The sequence below is a fragment of the Monodelphis domestica genome, chromosome 3 (assembly GCF_027887165.1).
Source record: "Monodelphis domestica isolate mMonDom1 chromosome 3, mMonDom1.pri, whole genome shotgun sequence".
In the NCBI taxonomy this organism is placed as follows: Eukaryota; Metazoa; Chordata; class Mammalia; order Didelphimorphia; family Didelphidae; genus Monodelphis; species Monodelphis domestica.
This window is the reverse complement of record NC_077229.1, coordinates 65,130,577-65,146,971: the sequence shown is the minus strand read 5'-3', so window position 1 is coordinate 65,146,971 and position 16,395 is coordinate 65,130,577. Positions and strand designations below refer to the sequence as shown.

General features: G+C 38.5%; 1 protein-coding gene across 1 annotated transcript in view; it reads left to right on the top strand.

The window, feature by feature from the left end:
* The first annotated feature begins 3,985 nt into the window (after nucleotides 1-3,985).
* LOC103093807 (mucin-16-like) overlaps nucleotides 3,986-16,395 on the top strand; it is a 51,159-nt gene continuing 38,749 nt past the window's right edge. Inside the window, exons 1-3 of the mRNA XM_056820958.1 lie at nucleotides 3,986-4,516; nucleotides 5,902-6,018; nucleotides 11,107-11,145. Coding sequence (XP_056676936.1) covers nucleotides 4,471-4,516; nucleotides 5,902-6,018; nucleotides 11,107-11,145 — 202 coding nt within the window. The 5' untranslated portion in view covers nucleotides 3,986-4,470. The remainder of the gene's footprint in view (nucleotides 4,517-5,901; nucleotides 6,019-11,106; nucleotides 11,146-16,395) is intronic.

Sequence of the window (16,395 nt, the reverse complement as noted above, 5' to 3'; positions counted from 1 at the left end):
TAAAAATTAAGGGAGAAATTAATAAAATCGAAAGTGATAGAACTATTGATTTAATAAATAAGACAAGAAGCTGGTACTTTGAAAAAACAAACAAAATAGACAAAGTACTGGTCAATCTAATTAAAAAAAGGAAGGAAGAAAAGCAAATTCACAGCATTAAAGATGAAAAGGGGGACAGCACCTCCAATGAGGAGGAAATTAAGGCAATCATTAGAAATTACTTTGCCCAATTATATGGCAATAAATACACCAATTTAGGTGACATGGATGAATATATACAAAAATACAAACAGCCTAGACTAACAGAAGAGGAAATAGAATTCTTAAATAATCCCATATCAGAAATTGAAATCCATCAAGCCATCAAAGAACTTCCTAAGAAAAAATCCCCAGGGCCTGATGGATTCACCTGTGAATTCTATCAAACATTCAGAGAACAGTTAATCCCAATACTATACAAACTATTTGACATAATAAGCAAAGAGGGAGTTCTACCAAACTCCTTTTACGACACAAACATGGTACTGATTCCAAAACCAGGCAGGTCAAAAACAGAGAAAGAAAACTATAGGCCAATCTCCCTAATGAATATAGATGCAAAAATCTTAAATAGGATACTAGCAAAAAGAGTCCAGCAAGTGATCAGAAGGATCATTCACCATGATCAAGTAGGATTCATACCAGGGATGCAGGGCTGGTTCAACATTAGGAAAACCATCCACATAATTGACCACATCAACAAGCAAACTAGCAAGAACCACATGATTATCTCAATAGATGCAGAAAAAGCTTTTGATAAAATACAACACCCATTCCTATTAAAAACACTAGAAAGCATAGGAATAGAAGGGTCATTGCTAAAAATAATAAACAGTATATATCTAAAACCAACAGCTAATATCATCTGCAATGGGGATAAACTAGATGCATTCCCAATAAGATCAGCAGTGAAACAAGGATGCCCATTATCACCTCTACTATTTGACATTGTACTAGAAACACTAGCAGTAGCAATTAGAGAAGATAAAGGAATTGAAGGCATCAAAATAGGCAAGGAGGAGACCAAGTTATCACTCTTTGCGGATGACATGATGGTCTACTTAAAGAATCCTAGAGATTCAACAAAAAAGCTAATTGAAATAATCAACAACTTTAGCAAAGTTGCAGGATACAAAATAAACCCACACAAATCATCAGCTTTTCTATATATCTCCAACACAGCTCAGCAGCAAGAACTAGAAAGAGAAATCCCATTCAAAATCACCTTAGACAAAATAAAATACCTAGGAATCTATCTCCCAAGACAAACACAGGAACTATATGAACACAACTACAAAACACTCGCCACACAACTAAAACTAGACCTGAACAAATGGAAAAACATTAACTGCTCATGGATAGGACGAGCCAATATAATAAAAATGACCATCCTACCCAAACTTATTTATCTATTTAGTGCCATACCCATTGAACTACCAAAATACTTCTTCACTGATTTAGAAAAAACCATAACAAAGTTCATTTGGAAGAACAAAAGATCAAGGATATCCAGGCAAATAATGAAAAAAAAACACATACGATGGGGGCCTTGCAGTCCCTGACCTAAAACTATATTACAAAGCAGCAGTCATCAAAACAATTTGGTACTGGCTAAGAAACAGAAAGGAAGATCAGTGGAATAGACTGGGGGAAAGCGACCTCAGCAAGAGAGTATACGATAAACCCAAAGATCCCAGCTTTTGGGACAAAAATCCACTATTCGATAAAAACTGCTGGGAAAATTGGAAGACAGTGTGGGAGAGACTAGGAATAGATCAACACCTCACACCCTACACCAAGATAAATTCAAAATGGGTGAGTGAATTAAACATAAAGAAGGAAACCATAAGTAAATTGGGTAAACACAGAATAGTATACATGTCAGACCTTTGGGAGGGGAAAGGCTTTAAAACCAAGCAAGATATAGAAAGAATCACAAAATGTAAAATAAATAATTTTGACTACATCAAACTAAAAAGCTTTTGTACAAACAAAACCAATATAATTAAAATCAGAAGGGAAACAACAAATTGGGGAAAAATCTTCATAGAAACCTCTGACAAAGGTTTAATTACTCATATTTATAATGAGCTAAATCAATTGTACAAAAAATCAAGCCATTCTCCAATTGATAAATGGGCAAGGGAAATGGATAGGCAGTTCTCAGATAAAGAAATCAAAACTATTAACAAGCACATGAAGAAGTGCTCTACATCTCTTATAATCAGAGAGATGCAAATCAAAACAACTCTGAGGTATCACCTCACACCTAGCAGATTCGCTAACATAACAGCAAAGGAAAGTAATGAATGCTGGAGGGGATGTGGCAAAGTAGGGACATTAATTCATTGCTGGTGGAGTTGTGAATTGATCCAACCATTCTGGAGGGCAATTTGGAACTATGCCCAAAGGGCGACAAAAGAATATCTACCCTTTGACCCAGCCATAGCACTGCTGGGTCTGTACCCCAAAGAGATAATGGACACAAAGACTTGTACAAAAATATTCATAGCTGCGCTCTTTGTGGTGGCCCAAAACTGGAAAACGAGGGGATGCCCATCAATTAGGGAATGGCTGAACAAACTGTGGTATATGTTGGTGATGGAGTACTATTGTGCTAAAAGGAATAATAAAGTGGAGAAGTTCCATGGAGACTGGAACAACCTCCAGGAAGTGATGCAGAGCGAGAGGAGCAGAACCAGGAGAACATTGTACACAGAGACTAATACACTGTGGTATAATCGAACATAATGGACTTCTCCATTAGTGGTGGTGTAATGTCCCTGAACAACTTGCAGGGATCCAGGAGAAAAAAACACCATTCATAAGCAAAGGATAAACTATGGGAGTGGAAACACCGAGAAAAAGCAACTGCCTGAATACAGAGGTTGAGGGGACATGACAGAGGATAGACTCTAAATGAACACTCTAATGCAAATACTATCAACAAAGCAATGGGTTCAAATCAAGAAAACATCTAATGCCCAGTGGACTTACGCTTCGGCTATGGGGGGTGGGGGGGAGGAAAAGAAAATGATCTATGTCTTTAACGAATAATGCTTGGAAATGATCAAATAAAATATATTAAAAAAAAAAAAAGAAATTTTCCAGTTCATCACTTTTATAGCATAGTAGTATTCAATCACAATCATATACTACAATTGGTTTAGCCAATTGACAATTCATGAGCATTCCTTCAATTTTCATTTCTTTTCCAACACAAAGTAAGCTACTATAAATGTTTTAGAACATACAAGTTCTTTTCCCTTTCCCCAAAGTCCTTGGAAAATAGACATAGCTATGGGTTTCCTGAATCTATACAATGTCATAACTCTGCAGGTGTAGTTCTGAATAACTCTTCACAATGGATGGATTGGTTGGTTTACAGCTCCACCAACAATGTATTGGTGTTCTCATTTTTTCACATCCCCATCCAAGTTGCCCTATGGTCAGTTTAGCCAATCTGATGCGTATGAAAGATTCTCTCAGAAGTTGGCATTTCTCTAATCACAAGTGACAGGAGCACTTTTTTTTCATATAACTATATATGGCATTGATTTCTCCACCCAAAACTTGTGTATTTATAACTTTGAGCCATTTATCAATTGGGGGGGGTGACTTTTTCTTATAAACACAGCAAAGATCTCTATATATTTGAGATTTGAGTGTATAAAAATATCTTCACAATTTTCTGCTTTCCTTCTAATCTTGGCAGAATTTATTTATTTGTTCAAAATCTGTTCAAATTAATGTACTCAAAATTATCCATTTCACATTTCAAAATGCTCTCTGTTCAATCCAACAACACCCACTATGAATTGTGCTACAGGGAAACAATGTCCAGAGACACCCTAAAGAATCATTTTTTTTTCTTTAAGGATCACCCCATATCCAGAACTACTGAAGCTTCTTCAAGAGTCTATGGACACTAACTTTCTCCCACATCATTCCACATCAGTTGAGTCTAAAGGTATACTAGACTCTGATTCTTCCTCAGACATCAGCCCATAAGTGATCTCTTTTTCCTTTTCCCCCATGGGCATCCCTAGTGAAGCCACAACAACAGGGTGGGAACCTAACACTAGGAGACATCCTCAAACTAATCTAGGCAACTCCTTTCACAAAAGGATCTCTCCCTCAGGGTAAGGCATCAGCCCAACATTTACTGTCTTCATCTGACTCAGTGTCTGTTAGCAAAGTTCCCATTTCCATGACAACACATACAGTTGATTCTGACATTACAAAGAAGGCCCCTATAAAAGGAATCAACTCAACTCATTTGAGCTACCTTACACTAAGGTCCCCTTTACCTTTACCTGATCCTTAACCTTTACCTTATCCTTTACCTTTACCTGATCCTTAACCTTTACCTTATCCTTTACCTTTACCTTTACCTCATCCTTTACCTCTTTTCACCACTTCTACTACACCATGGGTTCGCGGTGTAGTACTTTGCTGACAAAAAGAAAAGTGACAGGTACAGTCTTTGGTTCAGGCCAGGATCCTTCATGAACTCTTTCTCTTTTCTGGAAGATCAGGGTAATGTTTGAGTTGGGGGGGGGGGGGTTGATTAGTTTCTGCTTTAAGGTAGGAAGAAACCATATATATTTAACATGAAGACATTCTGTTCTCTGGTAGAGCCCCCCCTGGAGAATCTTGGATACTAATGGCCACTTTAGTTTCTCACACTCTTCTTCAGTGTAGTCTTGTCTTCCTTGGGCCTGAAATGACCCTTCCTTTCTTCATTTTGGTCAAAGGCTTTATATATGAGTTAAAATTGGGTTGTGGTAAGTGCCTTGGGGCAGTTAAGAAAAGGGACAGATTGAACAAAGAACCTCAGATTTTCTGTATGGACCTATTGGAGGCTTTAGGTCTTTTCATGTTGCTCCTTATCTGAACGGGCTCTGCCTGTATAGTAATTCTCAATAACTGTGTGCTGAATGAGGGATTGAAAGACTTCTCTTTTTTACATGTTTGAGCAAGAGCCTAGGTCTCAGCACTGCCATTGGCAGACCTAACCTGATATGAAGATATATCTCCAGCCAGTAAGCCCGTGGCGCCCACTACCAGTGCTAGTGCTTCAAGTCTGCTGGGCAAATGTACTTACTTATGTATTTTTCTTGATTGAAAATAGATGGCCTTTTTTTCCTTTGAAAGATGTAGGAGAAGCAACAATTTGCCCACTGCTCATCTAAGAGAGGCTATTTGAGGAGAGTGAACATTTGTCAGTAAATGAGATTTGCTAGTCTGCCAAGGGGAGTCATCCAGAGGAAGAGGATTTGAGAGGGTGGTCTGTGGAGCCAAGGAGGGACTAAGAGCACATTTCAGAGGGGTCTTGCTCCCACCACCTCCAGTGGATTCACAAGGAAGCATCAACTCCTTCTTGGGTTTTTGTTAGTTTTTAGCCCATGGGAATCACTCCTGACTCTCTCCTTTCATAATCTATATTGGTCGACCTGACTTCAGGGCTTTTATGATAGTCTATCTTGGTCACTCGGTTCCCTTTCAAACTGTCTGGGAGGCTGTCATTTGGCCCTCAAAATAACTTCTTCTCCTTACTTTTAGTCTTATCCTTTCTCCTTCTCCACTCCTCCCTTCCTATTGGCTCAAACTGACTGTCATTATTCTGGGCAATGTATTTAAATTGGACTGACTTTCAGAAAGTGGGACCTGTGGAGCCAATATAAGGACAAGAAGGAGTGAAAGAATACACAATATATTTTGAATCTGGAAAGGACAGCTATCTTTCTAAACAGTTTTTGTACTTTGCCTTCCTCATGAGGGTACTCATTAAGTCAATAAACAATAAATGTTAGTAAATGTTATTTGATTGACATTCTGACTGACTTCCTTTTCCCACAGAATTCAACAGAAGGCTGCCTTCTGGAACAAAAAATGTTGACACCTCTTTGTCTTATGGTAGTACCATTGCCCCATCAGATGACTACTTGGTGTTCACGACTGCCTACAACACTTCAGGTCAGTAGAAGCTTCCTTTTTGCTTTCTCTGTTTGACAGAAATTCTTTCCTCCCAGGTCATCCTTTTCTCTTTTAAGGGCTCTCCATTTCACCATTATTTATACGGCTTTTTCTTCATTCTCATACTCTTCATTACATGGTTGATACCGCTGAATGAAGACAGAAGGAAGAAATTTATTTTGTCTGAAGTCTCTTTATTTTTCAAAATGTTAGAATGAAATAGAAGAATGTTGTTAAGATCTTTAATCACAAGGAACCAGAGTTCACTGGGAAAAGGTTCCAAACAGTTTGTTTTGCTCAGAAGCCTTCTTCAGTATATGCTCTGTACAGGCTTTAAACATGGTAGCTCATCCATCACTAAGGGTTTTGGATCATTGGAATAGAGGATTACTTCTCCAACTGGTCTGTTGGATCTACCTGCTATTCCTTGAGTGTCCATTTCTTTTCCATTACATCAATGTTGAATATTTTTTTTATATTTCCCCCCGGGATACTAACTTGAGTTTTCAATCAGAATACCACCTGTTTATTGGCATCACTTTGAGCACAAACAAATTTACTTATAATAGGCAATGGTGAGCCTGAAGTCAGGAAAACAATTTCATTCAGCCTCAAACTCTTATTAGCTGCAGTGACCCCTAATTGTTGCTTGCCTCAGTTTCTTCATCTATAAGATGGGGATAGCACATACCTCCCAGGGTTGATTTCTGAGCAAATAAGATGAGATAATCAAATAATAGTTAAGTCTTTAGCACAGTGGTTGTCATATGGTATTATTGAAACATCATTATTAGCTCTTTAATGCCCTTTAGGAGATAAGACTTTGTAGAACAACAGAGGGTGATAAAATATAAGTCTGGAGTGGAACATGAAGATTATTTAGTTAAAACACCCCATTTTACAGATAAAGTTTGCCCAAAGTCACAGCAGGAGTAAGTATCCAATTTAGGAATTGAACCCAGGTATATAGTACCTTCTATTTCTTGAGCTCCTTCCATTTTACCATGTTGTCTCCTGGGTGAAATATCCCCCCTGGCATTTTCCTCTCTGGGTGCCTAATTTGGGCTACTTTGGGGTTTGCATTTCCATGTTATGTCTCTTAAATCAGTCTTGTCTCCCTCAGATCACTATACAGGAGGGTAGTCTAGTGGTAAGAGGCTCCACTGCTGACTAAGTCCTATTTAGATCCTGGGACATCCAAATCTGAGATGTAGTTTTGTAAGGGGACTTTCCCTGCATACAATTTTGGGCTGTGAAGTTTGTAGTTCATATGAGTACCATACATTTGCTACTTTGCACACTGTGAGTTAAACATGACAGATCCCTGGACCTCTCCCTCATTCCTTCCTGCAGACAAAGCAGTTGATGTGGTGTGCACCACACAAATGCTAAACCAAAGAGCAGCAGGAGGCCCTGTAGCACTGACAAACAGCTTTCTAGCACTCAGACACCCTCAGTTCTAATCTGGCCTCAGACATTTCCAAGTCATTTAACCCTCATTGCCTAGCCCTTACCTCTCCTTTGCCTTGGAAACAATGCATACTATTGTTTCCAAGGCAGAATGTAAGGGTTAAAAACATGCCCTTAACCATACAGGTTAGTAGCTGCCTCCTCTTTACTTCTTTTACTGGAGAGTGATTCTTCCTACTCTTTGGAGAAGACCCAGTGAAATCACCTCCAGAGACTGCAGTGAAGAGACCTTTGTGAAGGGCATTTGGCTTCAAGCCTTTGTGACAATCATTGCTCTTTTGATCTCTCTTCCTGAGCATATTATATAGGGCTTCCTCTTTCCCCTGGGAGAAATATTTTGGGTTTGACCAACCAAAGTAGGCCAGGATAGGAGCCCTTAATTAAGCCTGATCATCTATTGCATTCCCTGTTCTCACCTGTGTCTTCTTTACACTTCATTTGGGATGAAACAAGGATATTGGTAAAAATAAACCATATCCCTTCAGAATCTTTTCTATGATTGGTAAATTTCTAATGAGAATTGGAGGCTGGTAGCCAACTGCCAAAGATAATGGCCTGTTTTTCTATGGGACCTAGCAAGCCATCATCAGGAGTTTTGTGTAGAGTCTGTCCCAGCCTAGACAAATGGACTTCTAGCTCCTGAGTCTACTGTCCATGTGGCATTAGAGAACTCCTCTATGCCTCCTCTGCCAGGGGTTTACTGTTCCTGAGGTTTCACTTTCTGCTTTGTGGCAGTAATTGACTGGTTCATATTTAGGATTTTGAAGGAATGGGCTTCTGAGAGTTGGTTTGGCCATAGCTTTTAAGTCCCCAAGGATTATAGAATGAAAACAGGATATTTTATACTTGGAAGAGAATGGAGTGAGTCCCACCCATAACTGCAGAATCTCCACTCCAGACTAGCCAACAAGCATCCCCAGTGCAGCATTTCTAACTTTTTCAGTAAGATTTTACATATGGGAGAACCCACTACTTTCTGGGGCAACCTCTCATTTGGGGGCAGTGCTCAGTGGTAGAAAGTGATTTCCTGACACCCAACCTTAATTTCTCTTTGTTCTTTTGCATCTATTGCTTTTGTTCTTCCCCTGGGAAACAAACCAAAAAAGGGTTTCCAAGAAAACACTTCCAAAGGAATATCATTCAGATACTTAGAAAACAACCATCATGTTCCCTCTGAGCCATTACTTCTCTGAATTAAAGTTCCCCAGTTACTTCAATAGATACTTAGTGGATATGGTGTTGAGATGTTTTGTCATTCTGGTAACCCTCATGGGATCTGATATCTAAAACTTGAAGGGGCCCCTCGGATTTATCTAGCACTAATGCCTTATTTCAATGTAAAGGAAACTGAGTCAGAGGATGGCCCTTGCAAGGTAAACCACTCCAGAGAAGCAGGATGCCCACTCAGTAACAGAGTCAGGCTCATCTCAACATCTGCTGGTGGAGAAACAAGCCCTTTTCTGTCTAGAGAAGGACCAAGTGATGGTAGAAACAGTGTTCAGCATTTTTTTTCAGAGAACACAGATGCTCCTGGAATCACTCAGAATGCATGTAGTCCACAGACCCACAGTCAGACAGGGGCTCCACTTTTTGCCTAGCCTAAGCAAAGGAACCAACTAGTCCAGGACTGTCCCTTCACCCTTTGTTAGGAGTATGATGAACACTGCCATGATTGGAGCTCAGATAAGCCCAATTGGACCTTTTTCAATGGAACCCCCTGAGTCCACACTTCCTAAGAGGGGTACTCCCTCTGTTGCACCAGTGACTGAATTCAGAACCAGGGACAATGGACAGCTCACTGGTGTTTCCTCCTTCTCCCCCAGTACCCCAGGATGGGAGGCCAAATAGCTGGTAGTTTAGCTGTTTCACAGCTCAGCACACTCACATTTGGACAGTCTCCCTCAGAGGAGCTTGACTGGCTGTTGTCTTCATGGCAAGTCCTATGAAAAGGTCCAACCCAGAGCCGGATGTTTACCCCGCTTTAGTCCAAATCTCAGTTACTACAAGAACTAGGATCATAGCAGAGTCTTTCTCAAACTTGACATCAACCAGTGAAATACCAGCTATCTCCACCAGCAGCAGCTCCCCATCTTTTTCTGAAGGAAGAATGGGTGCTCTCTGGCCCTAAGACTCAGAAGTCACAAGTCTCTCACAACTTCAGCCCTACTTCGCACATGACACTCTTTTCCCTCCAACTCCTGTAGCCTCTTCCAGTTATTCCCATGGCAAAAGAACATGAGATCTGCTGAAACTGCCACTAGTAACAAACAGACAACTCTGTCTCTTAGCAGCAAAGTCAGGCATAATTCTTTCTCCTATGAGCCCTGTCACTCGAGCTCCAAGCACTGAGTCAGAAAGCAGCACAAGTCACCCCTTGACCAATTCTTTTTCTGAAGACCCCAAGGTGTCCTTAACCACTGTTTCTGCAGAAAAATCCCTATTAGTCATCTTTGTTAAATAGCATCCCTTGACAACCACAGCCCATGGCGGCCAACATACAGAATCAGAGAAAATCTCTCTAATCCCCTTACCCACAGAGGCCACAGCCAGAACATTTACTGTCAAGGTGACAAACAGTACCTATCCTCAGCAATTTCATTGCTCAGCTCATCACCTGAAGTGAATTCAGTCCTGCCTCCTAGTACAATTCCAGGGGATATCCCAAAGAGTTTAAGGCCACGACTCTGGAGATACAGGCCCTTTGTCCAGGTGGACTATGCTAAACACAGTGACCCCTGCCTATGCTGAATCAGGTTCAAATCCAGCTGCTGTGAACCAGGGTGGAGCTATCTATAACTCAAATTCCATTAGTCACCAAAACTCACAGGGGAGGGACATAGAATCCCTATTCTTTTCTCATCCTGTACTTGAGTCCAGTGGAACTAGTTCAAGGTCAGCTTCCACTCTGATGCCAGGACTAGGGGACAGCCAATATTCCATGGGTAACATAGGCACAGAGGCCAGCCATTAACTGTGCAATCTCATACCCTCGTATTTATGCAGCACAAATATATGAGTGTATTGTGCACACTGTCACCCTCAATGGAAAGCAGTCTTTGAGGCCAAGGATAGTGTCATTTTCCTCTTTGCATCTATAGATTTAAGCACTGAATACTTGTGGATTTGTTTGATAAGGAGATAGGAGGCTCAGGAAAACAGGCCAAGGAAACCGAGGTTGGACCTCAGATATGTGTCCCATGAAGTGATCTCTCTTAGAACCTGACACCTAGCTTTCTAAGCTCTTGGACTTTGATTTAATCATCTAGGAGGTCTCTTGCAGCTCTAACAATAATAACTAACATCTATATAATGCTTACTTTGAGTCAGTCTCTCTGCCAAGTGCTTGACAAACATCTCATTCAATCCTCACAACAACCTTAGGAGGTAGATGCTCTTATAACCCCCGTTTTTATGATGAAGAACCTGAGGCAGTCAGGGTCAAGTGACTTGCCCAGAGTACCAGAACTAGTAATGTCTGAGGCTAATGTTAAACTCAGGTCTTTCTGACTCTAAGTCCAGTTCTCTGTCCACTGCACTACCTAACTATTGGATCATAGGTTGATTTATTTCTCTCCTAACCATAGTCTCTCCACTCATGGCTGTTTTCTCTCCCTACAGGCTATAAACACCAAATGAGCTTCCCTTGCTTCAGAAACAGTGAGTATTCTTATCCTGGCACTAAACAGAGGATACAATTTGTACATCCTGATCTTGTTCCAATAGCATCTTAGGAAAGAGAAGCTGGGATAGGAGGGCCAAAGAGAGAGAAAGACACCAGAAAATCCTGGTTCCTTTCTCATATTTCAATCCCCACATGTCACCCTGTGACCATGTGAAACAGAGATAGTTTCCCTTGTATTTTATAGCCCCTCCCTATAATCATACCAGGCTTATCTGGTCCATAGTTTTCATTCACGATCTTTCTTCCTCAGTGCCTTGTAAACCATAAGTCTAAAAAATTTTAAGGTTTACAGCCTCAGAGAAAAACCAAAAAAAATTTGAAAGTTAGTCACTGGTCCTAGACTCATAACATCACAGATTTAGATCTAGAAGTGAACTGCCAGGCTATCTAGTTCAATCTACTCCTCATGATAATATTAAATTAAAATTTTCCAATGGAAAAAATCTATCTTTTCTACTTCCCCTTAAGCCATTACTGTAGGAAATACATGTAATCAAATAAAACAAATTCTCTCATTAGCTGTTTCCAAAATATATATCCCATTCTGTCCCCTGAATCCAATACCAATCTTTTCAAAGGTATGCTTCATCAGTGGTCCTCTGGTATTCTGATTGGTCATGGTACTGATCAGAATTCTTAAATCTTTTAAAGTTATTTATCTTTATGATGTTGTTATTGTATACATTGTTCTTCTGGTGCTGCTCACAAGTCTCCCCAGGTTTTTCTGAAAATATTTCAAAATTTATTTTTAATAAAGCCATGCTTTCTGTCTGAAAACTGTTACTAAGTATGCATTCCAAGGGAGAAAGAGTGTTACAGACTAGGCAACTGCAGGGTCAAGTGACTTTACCCAGTGTCACACAGCCAGGAAGTATTTCAGGCCATATTTAAACCTAGGTCCTCATAACCCCAGGAATGGTTCTCCATCCATGGAGTCAGCTTGCTGTCCCTCTTCTATAATTTATTACAGAATGATAATATTCCATCACACTCATACATCATAATTTTTATGGTATCTTTTCCTTAGGATCTCTGTTTCTTTTTCTTTGAACTCTTTGGGATGTAAACCCTAGTAATGATATTTTTCAGTCAAGGGCTATATGCATGTTTTCCAGGCATAGTTCTAGTTTACTTTCTTAAAAACTGAGTCTAATGTGTAACAGTGTCTTATCATTTTCTCCATTACCTATATTGGTCCTTTTTTCCAGCTTTTCCAATCTTATAGGCTTATGTGAAACATCAAAATTGTTTTAATTTATATTTCTCTAATTATCAGTGATTTGGGTAATTTCTTCACATAGATATTGTAAACATGGGTTTTTTTTCATATAGACCTCCCTATTCATAATATTTGACTATTATTGGAGAATCACTTTTATTTTTTCAAAATTAAATTAAATTTTCCTCTGTTATATGAAACAAGTTTTCAATTTTTAAAGAAACATTGAGTCACAAATTCTCTCTACCACCCACTCACCCATTTTGAAATGATAAGCAAATCTTATGTAGATTTTACATAGGTAAACATTGAAAACATTCCCATATTAGTCCTTTTGTGAAATGAAACTGAAATTTAAAAAAAAATTAAGAAGGTGAAAACAATCTTGCTTTGTTCTGGATTTAGAATTCATCAGTCCTTTTTTTTCCTGGAAGCAGGTGACAATTAAAAAAAATCATGATTCCTCATAGATAGTTTTGAATCATCATCTTGGTGAGAAATAACTTATTCATAGTTGTTCATTGTACTGCATTCCTGTCACTGTGTTCAGTGTTCTCTTGGTTCTGTATATTACACTATATGCTTTAATTCTTGTAAATATTTCAAGGTTTTTCTGAACTCATCTTATTTCCTACATCACAATAGTATTCCATAACAATCATATATTATAATTTCATCATTCCTTAATTGATGGGTATCCTTTCACTGTCAATTATATACCCCCCACATACCACAAAAACAGCTGCTTTAAATATTTTTGTAGATATAATAACCCCTTGCCCCCTCTTTTTAATCTCATTGGTAAACAAACCTAATAATGGTATTACTAGCTCAAAGGGTATGTACTGTTATAGGCCTTGGGGCATAAGTCCAAATTGCTCTTCAGAATGAATGAATAAGTTCACAAATTCCACAACAGAGCATTAGTTTCTCAATTTTTCCATATCCCCTCCAAGTTTTGTCATTTTCCTTTTCTTCCATAATAGCCAATCTCTGATGAGTTGTAGAGTGACACCTAAGAGCTGTTTTAATTTGAGGTTCTCTATATTATAGTGGTTTAGAGCATATTTTGCATATCTAAAGAGAACATTAATTACTTTGAGAACTTCTTCATCTCCTTTTACCATCTATCATTTTCGGAATGTTTGTGTTCTTATATATTCAACTCATTTCTCTATGTAATTGAGAATTGAGACTTTTGTTAGAGAGATGTGTAAATATTTTTTTGCTTCATTAGGATTAGTGAATATGACACTCTCCATCTTTTTACTCCTGTTTAAGTTCTGGCCTCCACCTTCTCCAATTTGCCCTCTTTTTCTATCAGTTCTCTTAGCCACTTCTCTTACTCCCTTCTCTCCCTTCTTTATTGCAGGGTAGATAGAGTTTTAATACCCAAATGATTGCGGATATTCTTCTCTCATTAAACCAATGAAATGAGACCTCCCTCCCAATCGCTGCTATGTTACCTTCCACTGCAAAAGGCTCTTTCTTGTCTCTTTTATGTGAAATAATTTAGCCCATTTTATTTTACTCTACTTCTTACTCTCAATGTATTATCACTCTTGTCTCATATCTTTATTTTATTTTATTTTATTTTGTAACATCCCATCATATTCAACCCACACCCTTGCCATCTCTCTATGTATGTTCCTTCTAAGTTCCCTAATAATGACCAAATGCTTTACAAGAATCATCTTCTCATGCATGGTTGTATTCAGTTTAATCTTATTTGAAAGTCTTTTGATTTCTTTTTCCTGTTTAGCCTTTTATGCTTCTCTTGAATGTTGTATATTTTTGCAATCAAGTTTCCCATTTAGTTGTGATCCTTTCACCAAGTATTTTTGAAAGACCTCTATTTCATGGAATACTGATTCCCCTCCCCATTGAAGGATTATGCTCATTTTTACTGGTTAAATGATTCTTGGTTGAAGTCCTAGTTCTTTGCCCTTTGGAATTTCATATTCAATCACTTCTGATTCTTTTTTGTAGAAACTGGTAAAGTTTTTGTTATCCTGATCACAGTTCCATGGTATTTGAATTGTTTCTTTCTGTTTGATGGTAATATTTTCTCTTTGACCTGAGATTTCTGGGTTGTGGCTATACTATTCTAGGGGAGTTATCCTTTTGGTCTCTCTTTCAGGAGGTTATTGATGAATTGTTTTAATTTTTCTTTTGCTCTCTGATTCCACAATATTGGAGCAGCTTTCCTTAATAATTTCTTGAAAGATAATGCCTAACCTCTTTTTTTATATGACTTTCACATAGTTCAGTAATCCTTAGATTATCTCTTCTAGATTTATTTCCCAGATCACTAGTTTTTCAAATGAAAGAAATATTTCACATTTACTCTATTTTTTTCCATTTTTTAATTTTCTTTGATTATTTCTTGATTTTGGCTGTCTGGCAGCTCTGATGATGGCACTTCAATGCTGCATCCTACTGAGGGAGTCCCTGCTTTCATCTGAACTTGTTTTTTTTTTGTCCTTTTGATGTTTTCTATATTGGTTGGTGGTGTGGAGAGTAAAAATCTTGCTTAGACACAGCAGCCATCTTAACCCAGAAGTCAGGATTTTGACTTTAAATAATCACTCTATTGTCAAGATTAGTAATTGAGAAATAGGTTTTGAACAACAATAAATGTACAATGCAGTGGAATTGTTCTTCAACTCCGGGAGGGGGGAGGTAGCAGGGGAGGGGAAGAACATGAATCATATAACAGTGGAAAAACATTCTTAATTAATTAAAAATAAAAATGGAAAAATAGACCTTAAAATGAGAATTCAGAAAGTGAAAGAAAATTCCATGAGGCTAACTAAGACCACTAGGGTCTTCCTTATCCCTGAGAGCAGCTAGATTTAGAACTCCAGGATAGACTTAAGTATGCAAACCTTGGGCACTGAGAGAGAGCAGAGAGGGGTGGATGGGGCACACAGTTCAAGTTGTGGAGACTTGAAAAGTAGCCTCAGGCAAAAACCAAGCTCCATAGCTCCATACACAAAGAGCCTGCCCCTTCTCTATTACTTCTGACTGGGAAGGGAAGGAAAAACTAGCCCAAAAATGCCTAGAAATGCCCAAGAAATAAAAACTTCCACCAACAAAAAGAACAAGAGAAAGGCATTGGCCCTGAATAATTTTTATGGAGAAAAAAACTAGGCTATACAGAGGAGAATGTAGAGGAACAAACAAGAAAACACAAACCAAACTTTCCAAAAAATGGCAATACCTGGTCACAAACTTTCCAAGACATCAGGCTATTTTGGGAACTATGTTAAAAAAAAAATAGGAGACCTGGCAAAAAAAGTGGGAAATACTTCAAAAAGAAAATCACAGTTTAAAACAGAATCTCAACCTTGGGGAAAGGCATCCAGAAATCAAATGAAGTGATAATCAAATTTAAGACCAGAAATGACCTGCTTGAGGCCATGAAAAGAATGATAGACCCAAGCCAAAGAGGAAAATCAAAAGATGTCATAGAGGGAAACTAGTCTTTAAAGATTAGAATTGGGCAAGTAGAAGCCAATTATCTTACAAGAAAGCAAGAATTAATAAAGCAAAGCCAAAGACTGACAAAATAGAAAAAAACAAGAAATATATCACTGAGAGAATGACTAACCACTAAGTCTGGTCTAGAAGAGACAATTTTTGGGAATCATTGATCTACTTGAAAATGCAGAAACAAATAAAAACTAGGACATCATACTACAAGAAATTATCCAAGAAAACTGCCCTGATGCTCTCTTCAACAAGAGAGCAAAATAAACATTGAAAGAGCCCATAGATCACCCTCTAAACTACATCCTCAAAAGACAAAACCCAGGAATGTAATTGCCAAATTCAAGAACTTACAAGCTAAGGAGAAAATATTACAAGAAATCAGAAATAGAGAAATCATATATCAAGGAGCATGAGTTGGGATTACACAGGATCTTGCAGCCTCCTCACTAAAGGACCACAAGTCTTGGAATATGATATTCATAAAGGCAAGAGAATTGGGTCTATAAACCAA